This window comes from Notothenia rossii, assembly GCF_949606895.1.
Source record: "Notothenia rossii genome assembly, chromosome: 3".
Taxonomy (NCBI): Eukaryota; Metazoa; Chordata; class Actinopteri; order Perciformes; family Nototheniidae; genus Notothenia; species Notothenia rossii.
Genome location: NC_136901.1, coordinates 80,243,887 through 80,262,967, shown reverse-complemented (window position 1 = coordinate 80,262,967; position 19,081 = coordinate 80,243,887). Strand labels below are relative to the sequence as shown.

General features: G+C 40.9%; 2 protein-coding genes across 17 annotated transcripts in view; one reads left to right on the top strand and one right to left on the bottom strand.

The window, feature by feature from the left end:
- The first annotated feature begins 726 nt into the window (after positions 1 to 726).
- fhl1a (four and a half LIM domains 1a) lies at positions 727 to 13,292 on the top strand. 2 transcript variants are annotated; one of them, XM_079671480.1, is made up of 6 exons: positions 727 to 879; positions 9,549 to 9,733; positions 10,602 to 10,779; positions 11,388 to 11,557; positions 11,712 to 11,898; positions 12,539 to 13,292. In XM_079671480.1, exons 2-6 carry the CDS (start codon positions 9,578 to 9,580, stop codon positions 12,691 to 12,693), a joined length of 846 nt encoding a protein of 281 aa, XP_079527606.1. In that variant the 5' UTR covers positions 727 to 879; positions 9,549 to 9,577; the 3' UTR covers positions 12,694 to 13,292. The 2 variants fall into 2 exon arrangements, with proteins under 2 accessions (XP_079527606.1, XP_079527605.1); XM_079671479.1 differs by lacking the exon at positions 727 to 879 and adding an exon at positions 6,994 to 7,170.
- Positions 13,293 to 13,342: 50 nt separating this feature from the next.
- map7d3 (MAP7 domain containing 3) overlaps positions 13,343 to 19,081 on the bottom strand; it is a 30,176-nt gene continuing 24,437 nt past the window's right edge. For all 15 annotated transcript variants that reach the window (XM_079671462.1, XM_079671469.1, XM_079671475.1 and 12 more), the window contains 7 exons: positions 18,484 to 18,613; positions 18,106 to 18,391; positions 17,914 to 17,964; positions 17,714 to 17,834; positions 17,045 to 17,195; positions 16,214 to 16,506; positions 13,343 to 16,128 (listed from right to left, as the gene is read on the bottom strand). In XM_079671462.1, the coding sequence (XP_079527588.1) occupies positions 16,121 to 16,128; positions 16,214 to 16,506; positions 17,045 to 17,195; positions 17,714 to 17,834; positions 17,914 to 17,964; positions 18,106 to 18,391; positions 18,484 to 18,613 (1,040 nt within the window). In that variant the 3' untranslated portion in view covers positions 13,343 to 16,120. The remainder of the gene's footprint in view (positions 16,129 to 16,213; positions 16,507 to 17,044; positions 17,196 to 17,713; positions 17,835 to 17,913; positions 17,965 to 18,105; positions 18,392 to 18,483; positions 18,614 to 19,081) is intronic.

Here is a 19,081-nt window from a genome sequence, read left to right as displayed (position 1 = left end):
TGTGAAGGACACTCACAGATTATCAACATCTATCCAAAGTATCAACAGTGAAATGGGGTAATGGGTTACCAAGTGTAAGTAGAAAAAACAACATACTTGTTGTCAGAGTTGTTTATAAGAGCCTGGTCACCTTAAACACTACAGACTTGATCTTTAAACCTTCCCTTCATCTCTTCATGCTGACTTTACAAACAAATGAATCCTCCCTCTCACCTTAGAGTCAGATGTTTCCTCTGGATCCTTGGATGGAGCTCTGAGAGCTGTTTAGTCTCAATGACAGCTGAAATTAAAGCTGGCATCTGTTTAGAGGATCACTTTTTGGGCAGTTCATCATCTATTTGTAATTGTAATGGCTTAACTTTGAGGGTTAAGTGTACAGGGCTGCATGTATTTACTTTGGTGTTAAGACTGAGTCATCTTGATTTTTCTTTTCATTACCAAAGAAGGAGAGGAGTGAGGAAGGGCAAACGTGTGAATAAGTTAGACCATCTTTAATAAACACCAGAAATGTTTACATATTAAAACAATGAAACATAATAAATGGAGATCAGCCTAGCTCTGACACAGACAAGCCATTATTAAGTCTGCCTGCTCGTTGATGCAGAAAAGTTATGACTTAATTGTTTTTTGTAGAATCCCGTTTGCTTCGAGTGCCAATGAGAACTTTACTAAGAGATCTTGTAAATTCCTGGTTGAGGTCATTATTTATGAGAGCTAGCAGAGGTTTGGCTCATGTCCTGAAGTGTTTTTCTCTTGCTCCCTCTGTCTTTTAAAGCTGCGTTGCCCCCGCAGATTTTACATTTGAGCTGAAGCCATCGGACACACAGTTGCTGCTGCTGCTGTTTCAGAGAGAGACGCTCATCTGTTCGCTCTGGAGAGGTGAGTCCAAAACCACAGCTCTGTTTCACGCAGGTTATCAGACAGCTGCTCTGTTCATAGGACAGAGGAAGTTTATCACCAGCCGGCTATTTGGTCCATTTAGGATTAGTTATGTCAAGTGCGTAATTGCTGCGTTTAACTCATCGGGTGGAGATTTCCGATATAATTGAGATCAGTTACATCCTGAGTTACAAACAGAGCGTCCACAAATACATGTTTCAGTCCACTTAAGTTTAGTTGGAGCACAGTGTTTTGCTGCCTAACAGGTGATGAACTGTATTTGTCAATGCACATGTGTTACTATCCATTTGCGTGCATCTCTATAGTTCCACCCACGTGTTCATATATTTTGGAGAAACATACTTAAACCTTTTTTTTTCCTTTAAAAAAAAAAAAAAAAACGTTTATATTTTAGCTATAAGTCAGTGACTTATAACCTTTTAAAATAAGAGCGATGTTGTTCATAGCCAGAATAAATAGATTTATTTATGATTTGAGGCTAATTTCTAATTATGCTCCTTTACATCTATGCTTAACTGTATTAACAGCTTTTAAATGGTTGGTTCTGGAAACAAAACTATGAATACTTCATAAAATGTTGCACTGTTACAACCAAAACTTAAAAAAAAAATGTCATCAAACCCATTAAGATATTGGTTACATATAGCAGTAGCCTACATTGAGAATTATGGTACAATACAATAGTTTAGAATAGAAGTTGTGAATGTATGACATTTAAATATATGACATTAAGGGTCTGAATACTACTTCCATTACCCCTCATACATAACATAATGTCTATGTGTAAACCGTAACAATATGATGTACTCCAGCTCAATGAGGACATTGTGATATTATGAATGCACATGTTGTTTTTGTATACTGTCGGTGGACTCCTGGCATCCCTATAATGAACAGCAGAGCGCAAAGGCACCATCATGTGTGGCTTGAAACTGTTGAAACCTAAATCACCGTCTCCTCCCTTTCTGCTTTTGGCAGCTGCCAAACCAAATGCATGATGTCATTAAAGAGACCTGGAGATTAGCTCCTTTTTCTCTGGCACACTGGACCTCCTTATGGCTTAAGTATGACTTCACCATCCTTCAAAAGCCATAAAAACTTTGAACTTCACCAAGTAATAAATTAACCCACATTCAACTTCAAAAGACTGCTTTTTCTTTTGGGCTTGGATTTTTATGCTGCAGTTTATACATCAATTTTAGGACTACTAATTGTATATAATAAGTATTTTAATTATAAATGTCTGATATAAAATAAGCATACAAACAGTCCAGCAGCACCATAACAGATTGTTCATTCATATGTAGAATTCAGCAAGAGGACATTTTCCACACTTGGAACTTTAGTGCCTTCAAATTATTCAGGCAGAGACATTTCATCATGACTTTTATTCTTCAAGTGCAGCAGAGAAACATACAGAAAAAGAAAAGAGAGAGGGTGTGTCTGAGAGCAGATGATCGAGTTGATGAGACACATGAAACAGCGCTCTCAGCAGACCAGTGCAATACTCCTAAATAGGCAACGCCGCTTGTTTGTCTGTGTTGGCTGCGTGGAGGCAATCATCTCTCTTGTGGATGTTGAACTTCTTGTCTCGCACTGCTTTCCTCTTCCTCTCCTCTCTTCAGCTCAGAGCCTCAGCTGAATTGAACATTCTTACTTTCAAATATAACAGAAAGAAAGACAAGAGGTGAGAGGAAAAGCCACGATAAGAAGAAAGGAAAAGACTGTACGATTTTCAGAAGAGAAGAAGCTAATGTGTTCAGGATTTCATGCAGGGCTACAAGAGTCAGATGGGGATTTATTAATAACACAGTTGATGTTTACTTTCTATATTTCTTCATTCAAAGTAAACGGAGTAGCCTCTTATTGTAGCATTAAAGTAGAGTGTGTTCTTTTTGTTGTTGTTGAACAAACACATTTTTCAAAAGTAAACTCATATTATAGTATTTCATAAAGAAGTATTTAATCTGCCAGAAAAGTTTTATATCCATGAAGACTCATCACATTTTAGAAGCTGATCATATGTTGGTTATTCAATTATTCTGCAAAGCTTTTAGTAACTAACTGTTATTATAGCTTGTTCAGATCGCTAAAGAGAGTGCAACAAATATTTGCCTCTGAAATAAAAGTACAGTCTTCGAATAAACTCCTGTAAAGTAAAAGTACCCTTAAGTTAAGGGGATAACAGAAATCGGCTTGGATTAGCTACTGAGAGCTGCTTGTGTGGGAAAAAAATAGTCTCTTATTGTGAACATTTACATATACAATATTAAAATGTAAATTAAAATGATGCCAGAACATCACATGTCTCAGAAATGACAAAATAGAGAGACAAGATTTCAGATGATTTGTATGTATCCTCAAGGAAGTCACTACTACAGCTTCCTTAAAAATGCTGCTCCTCACATCAGCAGAAAGGACTGACTGTGTCTAGAGGCTCGGGTCATGTGAGACGAGAGCTCAAGTGCTTGCTGGCCTACAGTGAAGGCTTTATCTGAAAGTGTTTCTGTGTGTGTGTGTGTGTGTGTGTGTGTGTGTGTGTGTGTGTGTGTGTGTGTGTGTGTGTGTGTGTGTGTGTGTGTGTGTGTGTGTGTGTGTGTGTGTGTGTGTGTGTGTGTGTGTGTGTGTGTGTGTTGTTTCTTTGTTTGTTTGTATGTGAATGTGAATGTGTGTGTGTTGGCAACACTTAGCCATATCCACTAGACAGGAGTGTTACTGTGATGATAGCGCCCCCCTTGTGGCCTTTTGTCCACACGTATTTGCCCTCTATGTGTCTGGGTCCTGCAGCCACACCCTGCTGCTGCGCTCACTGACCTTTTGTGTGTGTTGTAGTACAGCTGTGTGTGTTTGGACAAATGAGAGTGTGTGTGTGTGTGTGTGTGTGTGTGTGTGTGTGTGTGTGTGTGTGTGTGTGTGTGTGTGTGTGTGTGTGTGTGTGTGTGTGTGTGTGTGTGTGAGAGAGTGTGAGTGAGTGAGTCACTGTTTCCCTGACAATGATAGTGTGGCTCGCTCTGTCTGCGCACTAACCAGGTTGACTGAGATTTGGAGGATGACTGAGACTCATGGATGTCCGGGGGCGAGAGGTCATGTTGAGAGACGAGTTCTCAGATACAACCTTTTTGTTGCCATTGGTAACAGTGAACAGAGTGTGGGCTTGAGTTCCTATCAAACTGAGCGATTTGCACTTGATGGTTGAGGAAGTACATGCCAGATGTCCTGTTTCTCTGTACCAGCAAACTACAACCTCTCTGAAGGGTGATGGGCCTGTAGCCAAGAGGCAACACCTAGCCAAAACATTCATGATATGCTCTGAGCATATTGCAGTGATTCCATTAGTGAAAAAGAAAGCGATTAAGCCTTCATGCTATATTTTTCTATTTGTAGAGAATATATTTATAGTTTTATTTATTGTCCCACAGGATCAGCAGTTAGTCCCACTTTATTAAAAGCAGGCTTTGGAGGTGGCAGGTGTAGATTTGTGCTCTGCAATCCAGTCATATCAGGACAGCAGCTAGCAGATGAGACTGACACCACTTCATATGAGAGCGCTGTCAGGAAACTCAAAGCAGGAAGAAGACAGATAGACATCGCTTCAGCATAAAAGCTCTCCTAACAGCATCTAAACAACAGTTGTTTACTATAGGCATTTGTCCTAAGTTGGACTTTATTTTAAATGTGTTTCTTGATTATTAAAATGGCAATTGAATGCAGAATGAGAAAACTTGACTAAGACAGATTCATTTGACTGTGCTCAATTTTCCAAATGCGATGGTTATAATACATTATATTTATACTGCCGGTGTGGTACACTAATGTGTGTCCCCTCACATTACCCTACTTCCAAAATAACTTGCCATTGAAGCATTACACAATATGTTCATACCGAATATGTAATATGTATTTTTCTTGAATATATATGTATTTTTGAGTTATCAACTGTGCTCACAAAGTTCTTTCTGCAAGTTCACAAACTTACTTCCTTCTTCTTTGTTCACATCCGGCTAAATGTGCTTTCTTTTAATGAATACTGTTGCTCAATAATATATAGAAGTAAGATCTACACTTTCTTATGCAAGTTACATAATCAGAGAGAAATGCACGATGCCATGACTGAGAGATGTGAAATGAAGGGAAAGAATAGACAAAGTGTCTGGCTGGGGATTAAGAAAATGAGGTGAAACATTAGAGGAGGAGGAACAGATGTCCTGCTGTATCAGAGAGCCGACCCACTACTGGAAGAGGTTTGGTAGGCCGGGAGTCTTGGCGCCTTCCTGCTCATTAATTAGTCTTTATGGCTTTAGAGTAATTGGGTGACAGATTAGAAAAAGGACAAACGCCATGCTGGGCTCCATGGTAATGGACCAAATCAAATATAATGTAATTACAAGCAGATGCCCTTTGTAAGGCCAAGCACACAGTCACGCAGACTGCATTGATTGGTTTTGTATCTGATATATGAAGAGGTTTATTTGATATAGTTAAGAGTTACTCTGGTCTCTGGTGGCTCTCAGTCTCCTCTCATTCCCATCATGATTCAACATTTCTGTATTTAAACTCGTCTGACGCTGAAGGCCCAAACCAATCAGAGTAAAGTGCCATCTGTGGAGCATCTGCTCGAAGCAGAAAAGATGATGATGGGTTATATCAGAATAGTGGGTTGGCAGTGATACAAATGGTAATATTTACGTGAAGCAGCTATAATCAGTAGTTAGATACAAATCCATGACTACAGGTAATGTTCAAGGTGTTGATGACCCTACAGAAAGTGAACACCCAGTTCTCCGCAGGGAGTTTTTGTTGCTATTTTCAGCTCATTTGTTTTGGTTTTCCAGCCCACAAATGTACGCTGTTGGTTCACTCTCACACTACAGACCATCTGTAGAACTCACAGTCCACAGCCTGCTCGGCACCGAACAGCAGACTGACACAGTTACAGACCAGCTGGATAACATACTGAGGCTCTCAGCTGCTCTGCTAGAGAGTGAGATACTTTCCTCAGGAGTTGGTAGAGACCAAAAACAGAGCTCAAAGGAGCGATTATTGGACGTCAAACGACCAGAACACACCTTTGAATGAATCTTACAAAGCTTTCTATCCACTGCTTGAGTAAATAAGTTATCAAACCATTTGCACTTGTTTCTGCTGCCCAATTGGCCAAGTAACAAGTTATTACCGGTTTACATGCAATCAAAATGCCTGGGCTTTTTTCGTATTATTTTAAAGTTTAAAAGATGAAGGTTAGAATTGTTTTGTTTTGTTTTAATTAAATTAAATTAAATTAAATTAAATTAAATCTTCTTCTTCTTCTTCTTCTTCTTCTTCTTCTTCTTCTTCTTCTTCTTCTTCTTCTTCTTCTTCTTCTTGATGAGGAAGAATGTCTTCAGTGAGGGCATTCGTTTTAAGAGAGGAGATCAGGAATGCAACCGGTGTTTCCTGCAGCTTTAAAATAAATCTTCCCTTTTTGAACAAGAATCACAAAAAGATAAACAGGAAAGAAATCCCTGACAGTATTTATTCATCTCTATTCTAAGATATTCTACTTCGCCTCACTTCGCAGTTTAGTTTTGAACAAACTCTTTCTCAACGAGGCCGTGGTCTCTGGGTTTGACCCTCTGGATGCTACCATCTCCTCCTGTATTTCCTTTTTTATTTCTTCTTCTTTTCCTACTAACTTACTCAGATAAAATGTATTAAAAAGGGCTGGTTGAAGCGCTGGATACTAAACGAATAACTTATATAAGAGAGAAGATAAGAAGACATACTCATATGACACTCTTTGTCTCTCCTCAACTCAGTCATTTATATCATCTCGTCCCTGTGAGTCATCCCTTTCAGTTATGATGTTAAGTGATCCAGCATGTCATGTGTACATGTCCTGAGCACTCTAACAAAACTTTTTATGTCGGGGCAGTGGGAGTATCTGTGATCCCTCAGGGCCATCATTCAAAACCCTTTTTTTATTTTGTACCTTCTGATGTTACAGCAGTGGACTCCAGTCTCTATCACCTAATCTATCCCCTCATACTGTCCCTCATCGGCCCTATTCTCTAATCCATACCCTAAAAAGGAGTGTGGGTTAGGGTTGGATTTGGACGTGATCTCAGGGGTGTTTGCGGGTCACAGAGGGGTATATACAGCCCCCCATAACTGAACCAGGCTGTGGTCTTTGGGAGTGACCCTCTGTGGATGCTACCGTCTCCTCCAGTAGTCTCTTTTTATTTCTTCTTCTTGTCCTCCTCCCGACCGGCATCATGGCTTTCAGACACTCAGGTAACTTCACATAAAAATGGCTGGTTCAAACTGTGGATGATACATTAAGTTATTTAATATGTTATCAGTAATCAGGGGCAAAATCGAAAAAACGTACTGTTATTAGCGTTTTTTCCCTGTGAAGTTTGGGAAAAATTGCCCAAGACTCAAACTGAACCTGTAAAAGCTTTTTTAACACGATATTTCACAAGATAACTGTCTTGTATAAGAAGTATTTTTTATAACTTCATAAAAGAAAAATAGCCTTGTTTTCAGATTAGTGACAGTGGATGTTAAATGTTTTAGTTAACCTAAAAAGTAAAATAATCTATCTACCAATAAAAAAAAACATAATCCTTCAATTTCTTAATTTTTTTTAAATCAGCTAATTTGAAGACTTGTAACCAGATAAGGATTTGAGGATTGTTTGTTTATGATGTCCTTATGCAACACAGGACTCATTGAAATGTGTAAAAATCTTAAACAATAAGATCCAAGTTTAAAGGTCCATCTTTTGTTGATGTGTGGCATGTTCAAACAACATCTTGAAGCAAAACGAACAGCTAACATTCGAATGTCCAAATCTAAAATCGGAAACTTGTTTTTCCTTGTTGGAGAGAACTGTTTATCCAAAATTAAACCACATTGTGTGTTTTTTTAGATGTGATCTCATGGGTTTATGATTACATTTTTGTTAACAAGTTTTTTTGTTTTATGTTGGTTTCATCATGTCGTAGAAATCTGTGTGTTTACATATGGAGCACTCTTCCATTTCATTAATTTATTGATGTATGTTGGAGAACAGGCTGTTCCAGAGTTTGCATTGTTTTACAGTGACAGTGATTTTGTAAATCTCCAAAGCATTATGAGAGCTATATATTATAAAATGACCTGATAAGAAGGAGTCAAGAGAGAACAGAACATTTTGACAGTGTAGCTTTTGATTTGGCTGATATCGTGTCTGGGTCGCCCTGCCTCTGATCATCTCCCAACACGCTGACTCACCCCTCAATCTGGTCTCACATTGACCTTTCCTGCTCTCCAAAGGAACCGCAGTGGTTCACTTTGCTCCCCTCCGCGGCTGAGGGTCGGAACATACCATGGCTGTTTGACAGGGGGCAGCTGTCACACTGTTTGTAACAAAAGATTACTGGACGTGTCTCAAATGGCGCCACAATAGCTCCACACTCCCAGTGGTCATCACTCTGCATCCCTCTCCATTTGTCCCCTCTGGAAGGTTAAAGCGCTGTAAATAGAGGGTCCCGCTCCAAAATAGGTCTGGCTCGGCTCAGTAATGAGACCCCAGCATTGTGTGTGTGATTCAACAGTGTTTGACTGGGAGGGTTTCAATGCCATGAGATGCCACCAGTAGGTGAGTGTGGGCGGAGTGAGGGGCTCAGTGCTCAGTCCGGTCTTTATCCCTGGAGCACAGAGATAGAGACCCCTCTCTCATCCCTCAATCCACACACACCCCTCTCTCATCTCGCAATCCACACACACCAGGGGCACATACCTCACTGCAGGAGGCCCCTCTCCTTCACACGGCTGTTTACCACGTCCCACTTAGCTGCAGACGCCTTTCATAAATATTGTCCTTGTTCCTATGGTTACTAAAACAAAAAATGCCATTCCTCCCATTGTTTCCTCCATTTTTGTTTCCTGGATTAACATGATATAAATCAATGTAAAGGTCACACACTGATACAGCTTCCACACACTCCACATTACGCACTGTTTTTTCAGGAAACCACTCAGTCTGCTCTCAGGGGATGCAGGCTGTGATGGGAATATAGGAATGTTGATAAATGAAGAAACAACATGGTGTTTACACTGAAAGCTTATATAATGACCTGGACAAAATACAACCCAAAGTGAAGTGGGGGTATGAGATTTGGAGGGAAATGGAATGAGCCAGACGATCTAAAAATATGACCTAAGTCTTTCAGTGAGAGCTTGATAAAAAGTTTGCAGGCTGGAAAGCGCACAGCCATCTGTGGGCTGCATTTTCTAACATCACTCTCACTTCTCTCATCAGTCTGGAATGCTTCTGTTAAGAGCTCCATGTGTCTTTTAAATGTTCAAGGAGACACATGTGAAATGTATTTTTTCCAAGTTATGCATAGATTTGTTTTGCATTTAGAGGTCAGATTTACAGTAACAGACTGGGGCGTGAGTTTGCTGCTTTAGTCATTAAATGCTGATTCATGTTCCCCATTTCTGTTGTTATTTATTTCTGTAAAGCCCTTTTAATCAACTATTGTGGTGTTGTATATAAATAAATGTCTTAATTGCATTTTTTCAGAGTCACGAGGATGATAGAAAAGGCAACAGTGTCCCCATCTGGTGACTTTCTGCCATGTAGGGATGTTTAGAGTCTGATAATGTCTCGTGTTTCTCAGGAGCTCCCAGGAGTTATCTCACCTCCACCATGACTGATCGCTTCGACTGCTACTACTGCCGCGACAACCTGCACGGGAAGAAATATGTGAAGAAGGACGAAAAGCACGTGTGCACCAAGTGCTTCGATAAGCTCTGCGCCAACACCTGCGCAGAGTGCAAACGCCCCATCGGCGCTGACTCCAAGGTGAAAACACAGTGTCTGAGTGACAGAGAAATAATGAATGAGTAAAAGAGAAGATACAATCAAAACATTTAAATAAACAGAAAATGGCCGCATTGTTCTGCTCAGACATATGGCTTTTAAAATATAATAAACAGAATTGGACACATTTAAAAAATAAATAAATAAATAATGCAGCCCATTATAAGCTAGCTACAATTTCCGTATTTGTACAATATGCATACGTTACATGTCTTTTTAGTTTCTCATCAGTCTTTTTACTTATCACAAATCATTTTCTAAAATCGTTTTCTACTAGTTTAAGATAATGTTTTCAGCTTTTATAGATACAAAACCATCTGAAACTGAGATGTTGGCCAAGATCAATTGAGTTGATTTGCTGTCTGCTCTTCGGCCCTTTCAACAGAATTCAGGCATCATTTTTTTTCACACTTTTTGCCTTTTCTACCGTAACATTTTAAAATGTCTTCTGTGAAAAAGTAATATCCACCCTGAATTTTTGAGATGTCTACTATGAATGTTATTACATTAATACAAAAACATAAAAAAAGGGATGATATATCTGTCTATATCTGTTCAGAGAGCATCCAGTCTCAAGCTCGAATTAAACTTGTCCGTCATTCAGCAGTGGTGGTTGCTTCCAAATTAAATTCACCGCTCAGCCACAGGGAGCTGAATGTGTGAAAAATATACCACCAGTAAGGTTTAAATTCTTTATATTGAATTTCTAGCATCTAAATCTCCTAACTCCTTCTTGGCTCATGTCTGTCTCATTGGCTCGTTCTGTAACCTGCTCTGAGCCTCAATCTCCATGATGAGGTCTGCATGAGGACAAGGTGAGAGACCTCTCCTAACATCCTCTGTGTTTCAGGAGCTGCACCATAAGAACCGTCACTGGCATGAGGACTGTTTCCGCTGTGTCAAGTGCTACAAGCCGCTGGCCAGCGAGCCGTTCAACGCCCGGGACGATGGCAAGATAATGTGCGGCAAGTGTGGCTCCCGGGAGGATGGCAACCGGTGCCAGGCCTGCTACAAGGTGGTCCTGCCAGGTGGGTTCACTATTCTTACTTTAAAAACTAATTTTTTCCTACTATAAAAGATGTGGTTGTCAATGAGCTAAGTGAGAACCGTTGTTGTTTTGCTCGAGACACTTTTGTATTTGTGTATTTTGTATCTGTGCTTTTCTTTCCGGTTTGAAGTGGGTCGGGCACGGTTGGAAAATGTGATGATTGCCAATCAGGATGTTTGAATAAAACATTATGATAATTGTTGTTCAGGTCGCCCAACACTTTCATTTGTACCTGATTGAAACACTTCTGCGCAACACTGATGAAGTAGATGTATGAGTATGTTCTTTATAAATAACCCATAAGGTGATTTTCTCTAGTAACAACTATTTCATATAACAGAGAGATAAGTAACATTTGAAAAAACATTTAAAGAAGAGGCTTTAATGAAAGAAAAGGCTTATTAAATGTGTGCAAAGTTTCTTACCAAGGATTTAACCTGCTTTTAAACTCAATCTAGCTGTACTCTACCTCTTTTTCAACCTCTCTTCGGGGATCCCAAAGAATCCACTCACTGTCAGACAGAGTGGACTGTTTTTTACTTTACATGTTTTAAACCATAACAATGCTTCTTGATCTCTGTGTCTCAGGATCCCAGAATGTGGAGTACAAGAACAAGATGTGGCACGAGGAATGCTTCACCTGCTTTGAATGCAAGCAGCCCATCCGCACGCAGAGCTTCCTGACCAAAGGGGAAGACATCTACTGCGCTCCCTGCCACGACAAGAAGTTTGCCAAGAAGTGTTTCCACTGCAAGCAGGTACAACCACATATCATATCATCTCATCCATAGTGCTAAGTCTATATCAATAAAACTGTGGGGCTGACCGTTCACTTTCAGCAACGGGAATGATTTTCCACCTCTGTAGGGTTTAAGATGTTCCTCTCTCTCTCTCCCTCCCTCCCTCTCTCAGCCCATCACCTCTGGAGGGATCAGCTACCAGGACCAGCCCTGGCACTCGGAGTGTTTCGTGTGCAAAACCTGCCACAAAGGTCTGGCTGGAGCTCGCTTCACTTCCCACGAGAACGACGTCTACTGCGTGGACTGTTTCAAGACTGATGTGGCCAAGAAGTGCCATGGATGCAAAAACCCAATCACAGGTCAGGGAAGCATGAGCAGATGTTTTTATTAGAATTAATGCATTGTGGGTATACTGGGAAATAATTTTGTAGCGCATTTTACTTTCTTTCTGTACAACTATAATGGCCTCTGACAGATTACAACCCACTGGCCATAAGACATATTTATTTGGATCAGCTCCGAAGTCCAAATATTATTTATATTGAAATAATAATAATAATAATAATATGCTAATTAATCAATATTTACTTGGTTAAATAAAGATATTCAAATGTCTTTCTTATAAGTACAAACATTACATGAATGGTTCTGAAAAATGTGAGGTGTTACAGCCCAGCTGAATAAAGAAATAGTATTTCCCCTTTAATCCATTTTTCCTGCTCCTTTAAATTCTGGTATATTATTTATTTAGCCCAGTTTATCCTTTAAGATAAATGATGCCAGCCATCATACTGGTCATTCTGAATGATTCCTATACAAGTCAAATGCAGCAGACAGCAACACCATCCAAATTAATTTCCGGAAAACCCAATGTTCTCATTACCTAAGCCCAAGCTGTACCTTAATACAAATGATAGGAATGTTTTAAAGAGAACTGTGTGTGAAGCATGATCACCTGTCTCACACTGCTGACTGACGGCTGTCCTCCGCTCTCCGCAGGGTTCGGCCACGGCACCAACGTGGTGAACTATGAGGGATTCTCTTGGCACGAGTACTGCTTCAACTGCAAGAAGTGCTGCCTCTCGCTGGCCAACAAGCGCTTTGTGATCAACGGAGAGCAAATCCACTGCCCCGACTGTGCCAAGAAGGTGTGAGCTGCACAGAGGATCGTGTTTAAAGTGGAGTGGCGCCAACACTGACATTTAGACTGTTAATTTGCAGAAATATAACCTTTTTGTTGACAGGCTATTACGGCCTCAAACAAACATAAATGTTATTCTGTTTGTGATTTAGCAAACAAATGTCAAATTGGTGAAACTTCTCTTTATGAGGTTGGCAGACGATAAAGGTTATTTCAACTAATTATGCACTAGCTTGAGTCATTTATCTACTCATACATTATGCAACTTGTTTCAGTGTTGGATACTAACATGGCAACAGAGTTTCTTTTGTGGGATTGTGATGTGCACTGTTAGTCTAATCTAATCCAGGATTCTGTGTAGTTTGATGAGACAAAAGCTTTTTCACATGCCTTACTGGAATATTTCAGAGAGAATAATATGCTTTGACATAACGCTGCTCATACATACCAGCTTTGATTGATAATCTGTTATATGTATCTTCCAATGGATTATCAGAAGAAACCAAATCTAAAATGAGGTCTTTGAGTTTTATGCTGAAATATAAACAGCTTGTGTATTCAAGACTTTGACTGAAATGTTAAATGTTAAACAAGAATAAAAGGAAAAAAAGATGTGAAGTCTCATTTCTTTCAGAAAGACATAAAAGAACATGGCAAAGGAATATTTTTGCAAGACTTTATTTGTTTTAACAGTTTGTATCATCTCAGTACACTTTTAGATATATTTACAGTACAAATCTTACTTGGACAGGGCTTTGTTAGTAAATCTTTCAGAGAAATATTCATATTCACAAAGTCGCCCTGGGTGGGGAGACTGATTGTCGAGGCCGAGGTAAGGGCAAGCTTTCTTAGTTAACTGTGATACAATAAAAATACTAAATCTCAATCTAAGGCACCGTTCTATCCTATTGTTAAAGAAAACGTTGAGGACTTAAAGCAGTCGGCTCTGTACTCGAGCCCTCAGAGATGCAGCAGGACCTGGAGTAGACGAAATATGTGTTTAAGAAGCAGCTGCAACAGCCCCCCCCCCCCCCCCCCCGACAGATGCTACATGGGACTAGAGGGGTAGGAAAGGTTTGGAGATGAGACTTCTAAAACATCTGGGAATCCACAAACGACGTTCTCTTTTCTTCCAGAATATCTCCTACGAGTCTGAACAGTAAAGCTACTCCTCAGTTACCATTCTCTAAACATAGCCAGTCATTTGTGACAGTGCAAAGAGTCTCGTGTTTTTTTAAACGAGTAATAGATGAAAGCCATAAAGCTCTGAGAGACATGGTAAATGATGAAGGACGGTTTATGGAGTCCGTTACATTCTTTGAGCTTATTAATGAAAGCTAAGATCTAAAGCCCATAGTCCTTATGTACAAAGAGATTTGAGTTAGCCAGCAGAGAACAAGGCAACGATAAAAGGTCCACCAAACCTCGTGCTTGGACTGTTCAAGCGTAGGGACTTTCAAGATTTCATTACAGTTCATGAACAATCCAGAAGAGACAGAAAACATGTCTGACCCACGTCATGTTCTGCTACTACAAGGATTAGTTAAGACCTGAGCTGATATGCCTACACTAGAACTATCCATCCCCACGTCCTTTAACATCATATAAAACACATTGTGATGACATTAAAAGTATCATGAAGAGGCCGGGCCACGACTGATCCTGGGTCAGACATGCCGCTAAGGGCTGTAACAACTGACCATCAAAATGTGTTTAGTCTCCGTGAGGCAAAGTTCAGAATCAGAGTTGGGGCTTAAAGCGCTAAAACATACACACATAAACAAACGCTATATTTTAAGGAAAATATAGTGGGTCCCTACTTGGCCCCTTGTTTTTTCCAGAGCTCATGTGGAAGCGGGCTTTATGTACGTTTATCCAGGCTGCCCAAACGTAAACTGACATCCCGTCACAGGGCACGAGTCCAACAGAAACGTAAAGCACACAAACAGAGACTTCAATTATCCACATCCCGACGCCACCTCATCCTACACATGGCTCCATCTGCCTAATACTGATTATATACACAACACAATAACACTTAAATATATGTAGAAATGTATTTTTATATATAAACAAACGGCCAAATTATATTATAAAAAAGAATTGAAATGCATTGTGTCAGATGTAGCAGCTGGTGTTTTGGGAATTTCAAAAAGTTGGTTGAAAAAGGAGAAATAAATGTAAATGGTGAAGAAGCCTCACCGTGGGTGGATGTGTTGGAAAAGCTCAAGTTAGAACCAGATCATTGAAAACCTGATTTGTAGTTTCAGGCAAACATTCAAGGTTCAATTTAGTAACGAACACAAACCACCTGAAGAAGCTCAGAGGTAGCCATGAATGAAACTAATGGACTTCCACTGCTAAGATAGTATGTTGCAGTTATGGGTATTCAAGCAAGAGATGAGACTACAATGTGATGCAAGTCATATCTGATGTACAATGATGTCGCTCGTAAACATAAATTCTATGTACATATGTAAAAATTAACAAAACCTTAACGAAGCCTAAATGAGAAACAAACTGCAGAAACTTCACTGAACAAACAACCAAATTCACTACAGTGCTGTGAGTGAACCTCAACACTATTCAGCTTCAAATGTAACAGATGGAGCTCCAGGCGCCGCCTAGTGGCCGAATAAGGAAACACACCGGGAGACAGGGCAATGGGGCAAAATGAAGTATGAACACTTTCAAGTGTAAGCACGTGACAGAGTTAACTGTGCATGAATGAGCTTCAGCGCAAGCAATTTAGTATATTCACAATTCAAAATTAGTAGTTGAGGAAATGTTAAGGCCATATTGGATCCTGCAAAGAGCAGCCGGTCAAGTAAATTTAGACGAATCACACGTGAAACCTGGGACGCTTTCCCCACCAAACCCCCGACAGAACAGAACGTTGGAGCCTTTCCTCCTTTAAGTCACTCTGTTCACTTCACGCAGCCGAGTGTGCATGTGTCCTGGAATATTCTCACACAAGAGAAAAGAACAACAAGACTAAACATAGGTAATAATTACAATAACAACAAAAGCCAAAATTAATAAATTACAACAAATGCACCCCTGACAAAGACAAAACTCTTAAAAAAAACATCAAATTTAGACACGACATAAAAAAAACCTTTGAGAACTAAACACAAGAGGAAGAGGAAAGAGACCTGAAGCGAGCACGTTGAAGGAATATATGGAATTTCCCTGAAGCATAACGTTGTTTTCTTTTAATATATATATATCATTTGAATATATTTGTTTCCTCATAATGTGGGGTGCAGATGTAGCACTTGGGGTGGTCTTTCCGCTTCTCCTTGTGCTCCTCGCTCTGGAAGAGGAGGAGGAGAGAGAGAGGAGGAAGCCGTTTGGAACTTTTTTTTTTTGAAGGAGCTCAGCTGGACAGGGACTTTACGAGTGCAACAGAGAGAGGCGTCTTAGCGATGGCGGCAGCATCAAATCTCTGCGGAGACACGGGAGGAAGTGATTACTTTAGGAAGAGTTCATCACAGAGTGAACACTCCCAACAGGTGTGTGTGACTCCTCACCTGACAGGGCTTCTATTGGTTGGTTAGAGGAATGCAGGGGGTTGACGGGGGTCCCCTTGTCCTCGAAGGCCACCCTGGTCCCGTCCGAGCTCCCGTCACAGCTGATCAGGACCTGCTTACAGTCCTCCGCCTGGATCAGGGGCCGAGTCTTGGAGTGGACGTTGAGGTCGTTGAGCTCCTCGAAGCTCCACGGGTTGGATTTACCGTTCAGACCGGAGACTAAGCCCACCTTGGCGGAGTCCTGCTCATTCAGGAACTCTGAGCCCTCCACCAGGCGGCCCTTAGGAACGGGACTGGAGAGGAGAGGGATAGAAAAGAGGTTCAGAAGGTTCATGAGATTTATCACAGCAGCTCAGCTTTGAGTTAGCAGAAAGAAATCCAGTCGAATAAAAGATAGGGCTGGAATAGTCTAGTCATCGGACAAAATCATATTCCACTGAACTCCAACTAATTACTACTTCTAAGTTCTACCAGAGTACGCTGAGTGCACACGACCTGATAGATACACAAATAACAAGCAGTATATTACATACATTTTTTTATAACAACATTTAATCATCATTGGTAACAGACTGAAACCCAACCAGCGTGCACCCGCCTATATTCATATGATTTTGGAGCTGTTTTGACAAAGCTTATTGAAACATACCATTTCTGATATGTTCACGCTATCCTATCATAGTGATCAATGGGTCTGACGTTTTAATATCCACTGTAGTATTTAGACTAAATTAATTAATTGAGCCCCTTCTGTTCTTTATTTGAGATTACAATACACTTGAGCGCTTTCTGGGAGGGTCTCATATTTCATTGTCTTGTCTCTAGTCATACCTCACTGCCTGAGTCTCCTCTGTGCTCATGCCGTTGTTATTCTCCTTGTCGTCAGTCTCTTGTTTCCCGTTCACGCTGCCCAGCGGCGCCTCTCGCTCCGCCTCTGGCTCACCGGAGGACAGATCGCACTCAGCTTTGTCCTCTTCCTGGCCTACCGTGTCAATAGAGGAACAGATTTGGTTTAGATGAGTCATAAGTCATGTTGAGTTTTATGTAAAGTCTATGCAAACAAACCCAAAGAGGGGAAGACACACCTTCACTCTCAGTGGTGAGGTACCACATTCAGAAAGGCAGTGATACATACATCTTCAGAGTGCTGCTCAATTAATCGTATTTTAATCACGATTACGATTATGGCTTGCAACTATTACGAAAACAACGTAATCGAAAAAAAACCATTCTTTTTTTATTATTATTTAAATAAAAAAATGTTTGGGGGTTTTTCAGTTGAATTATACTTAAAGTTCAGGGTAATCTACTGTTAAAAACAAACTTTTCAAAAAAAAAATCTCCAATAAATGGATGTTTTCAAAGTCAATGAATAATCGCATTTACAATTATTGACCCAAATAATCGAGATTATGATTTTTCCCATAATCGAGCAGCCCTACATCTTCATGCAGTCTAATGTCCTGAAACTGTAACCAGAGTGGACGCCTGACCACTTACTCTGAGTTTCACAGTTGGTCTGGTCCTCTTCCTCCTCTCTCTCTTCATCGTCATCTTCATCCTCCTGTTTATCATCCTCATCATCCTCCTCCTCATCGTCATCATCCTCTCCTGCCTCACCCTATGGAGGAGACACAAAGACGTGTTAGCGTACACTCAGAGTAAAGGATTCTCTGCTGGCTGAGTGAATGTGAGCTCACCTTTTCGCTCTGCTCCCCCTTTCTGGTTCTTTTCATGATCTCTTCAATTCTCTGAAATGGAAAAAAGAGCTTGAGAAAGTGATATGTATAAAAGGAAGAAGAGATGTTGTCATGAAGAGACCAAGCTGGTAAATAATGTCATGACATGTAAACAGAGAGAAGTGTCACTGAGGCTCCTTGGTGTCTCCATACCTTCTTCCTCTCCATGCGCTCCTGCTGGTTCTGCTGCATGACGCGCTCTCTCTCCTGACGGACCTTCTCGGCCTCCTCCAGAGCCTTCGCCTCGGCCTCCTCCCGCTCCTTCTGCAGCTCGGCCTGTTTCACCACCTCCTCTTCGGCCATTTTGACCCGCTCCTCCTCAGCTAGAAGAGCATCTTCCTCGTCTCGGATTTTCTTCTCCTCCGCAAGCTTCTTCTCCTCCTCCAGGCGTATCAGGCGAGCCTCCTCCGCCAAGCGCATCTCCTCTTCCTTTCTCACCCTGGGACGGTAGAGACAGCAGTTAGTAAGAATACTCACAATACACAGAGGGGAAAAGTGAGAGAATTAAGAGAATAATCCCAATAATCTTACTTCTCCTCTTCCTCCCTCTGTAACCGGAGCTGCTCCTCCTTCTCTTTCTGCTCTCGCATTAATCTCCGGTTCTCCGCCAGGATCTTTGCTGCCTCAGCGGCCGAGTTGGTGCCCGTCGAGCCTTTAGAGTCTGACAGGGCAGGGAAAGAAAATACGTTACGCACTGCATGATGTCGACCTGTCACCCATTCCTCAGCAGAGAGAGACATGGATCGTAGAGGAAGCTGCTTGATTTGGAGTTGGGTGACTTTCACATGATGACCTCTGAGCTCTCTGAAATAATTCAGAGGGTAAACCGACACGTACAGTACACAGGGACGAGCAATATGACGGTACATACAATGAGAAAGAAATGTGATCATCCCAGATTTTGCCATTACATATCATGCAATACTTTGATTAGGGTATCTTATGCAATATAATAGCATCATTGTATTACCTGAGGCAAGGACAGAGACCAGCAGACTCAATGTCGTTCGGGGTGTGTGTGTGTGTGTGTGTGTGTGTGTGTGTGTGTGTGTGTGTGTGTGTGTGTGTGTGTGTGTGTGTGTGTGTGTGTGTGTGTGTGTGTGTGTGTGTGACAGAGGAAGAGTGTGGA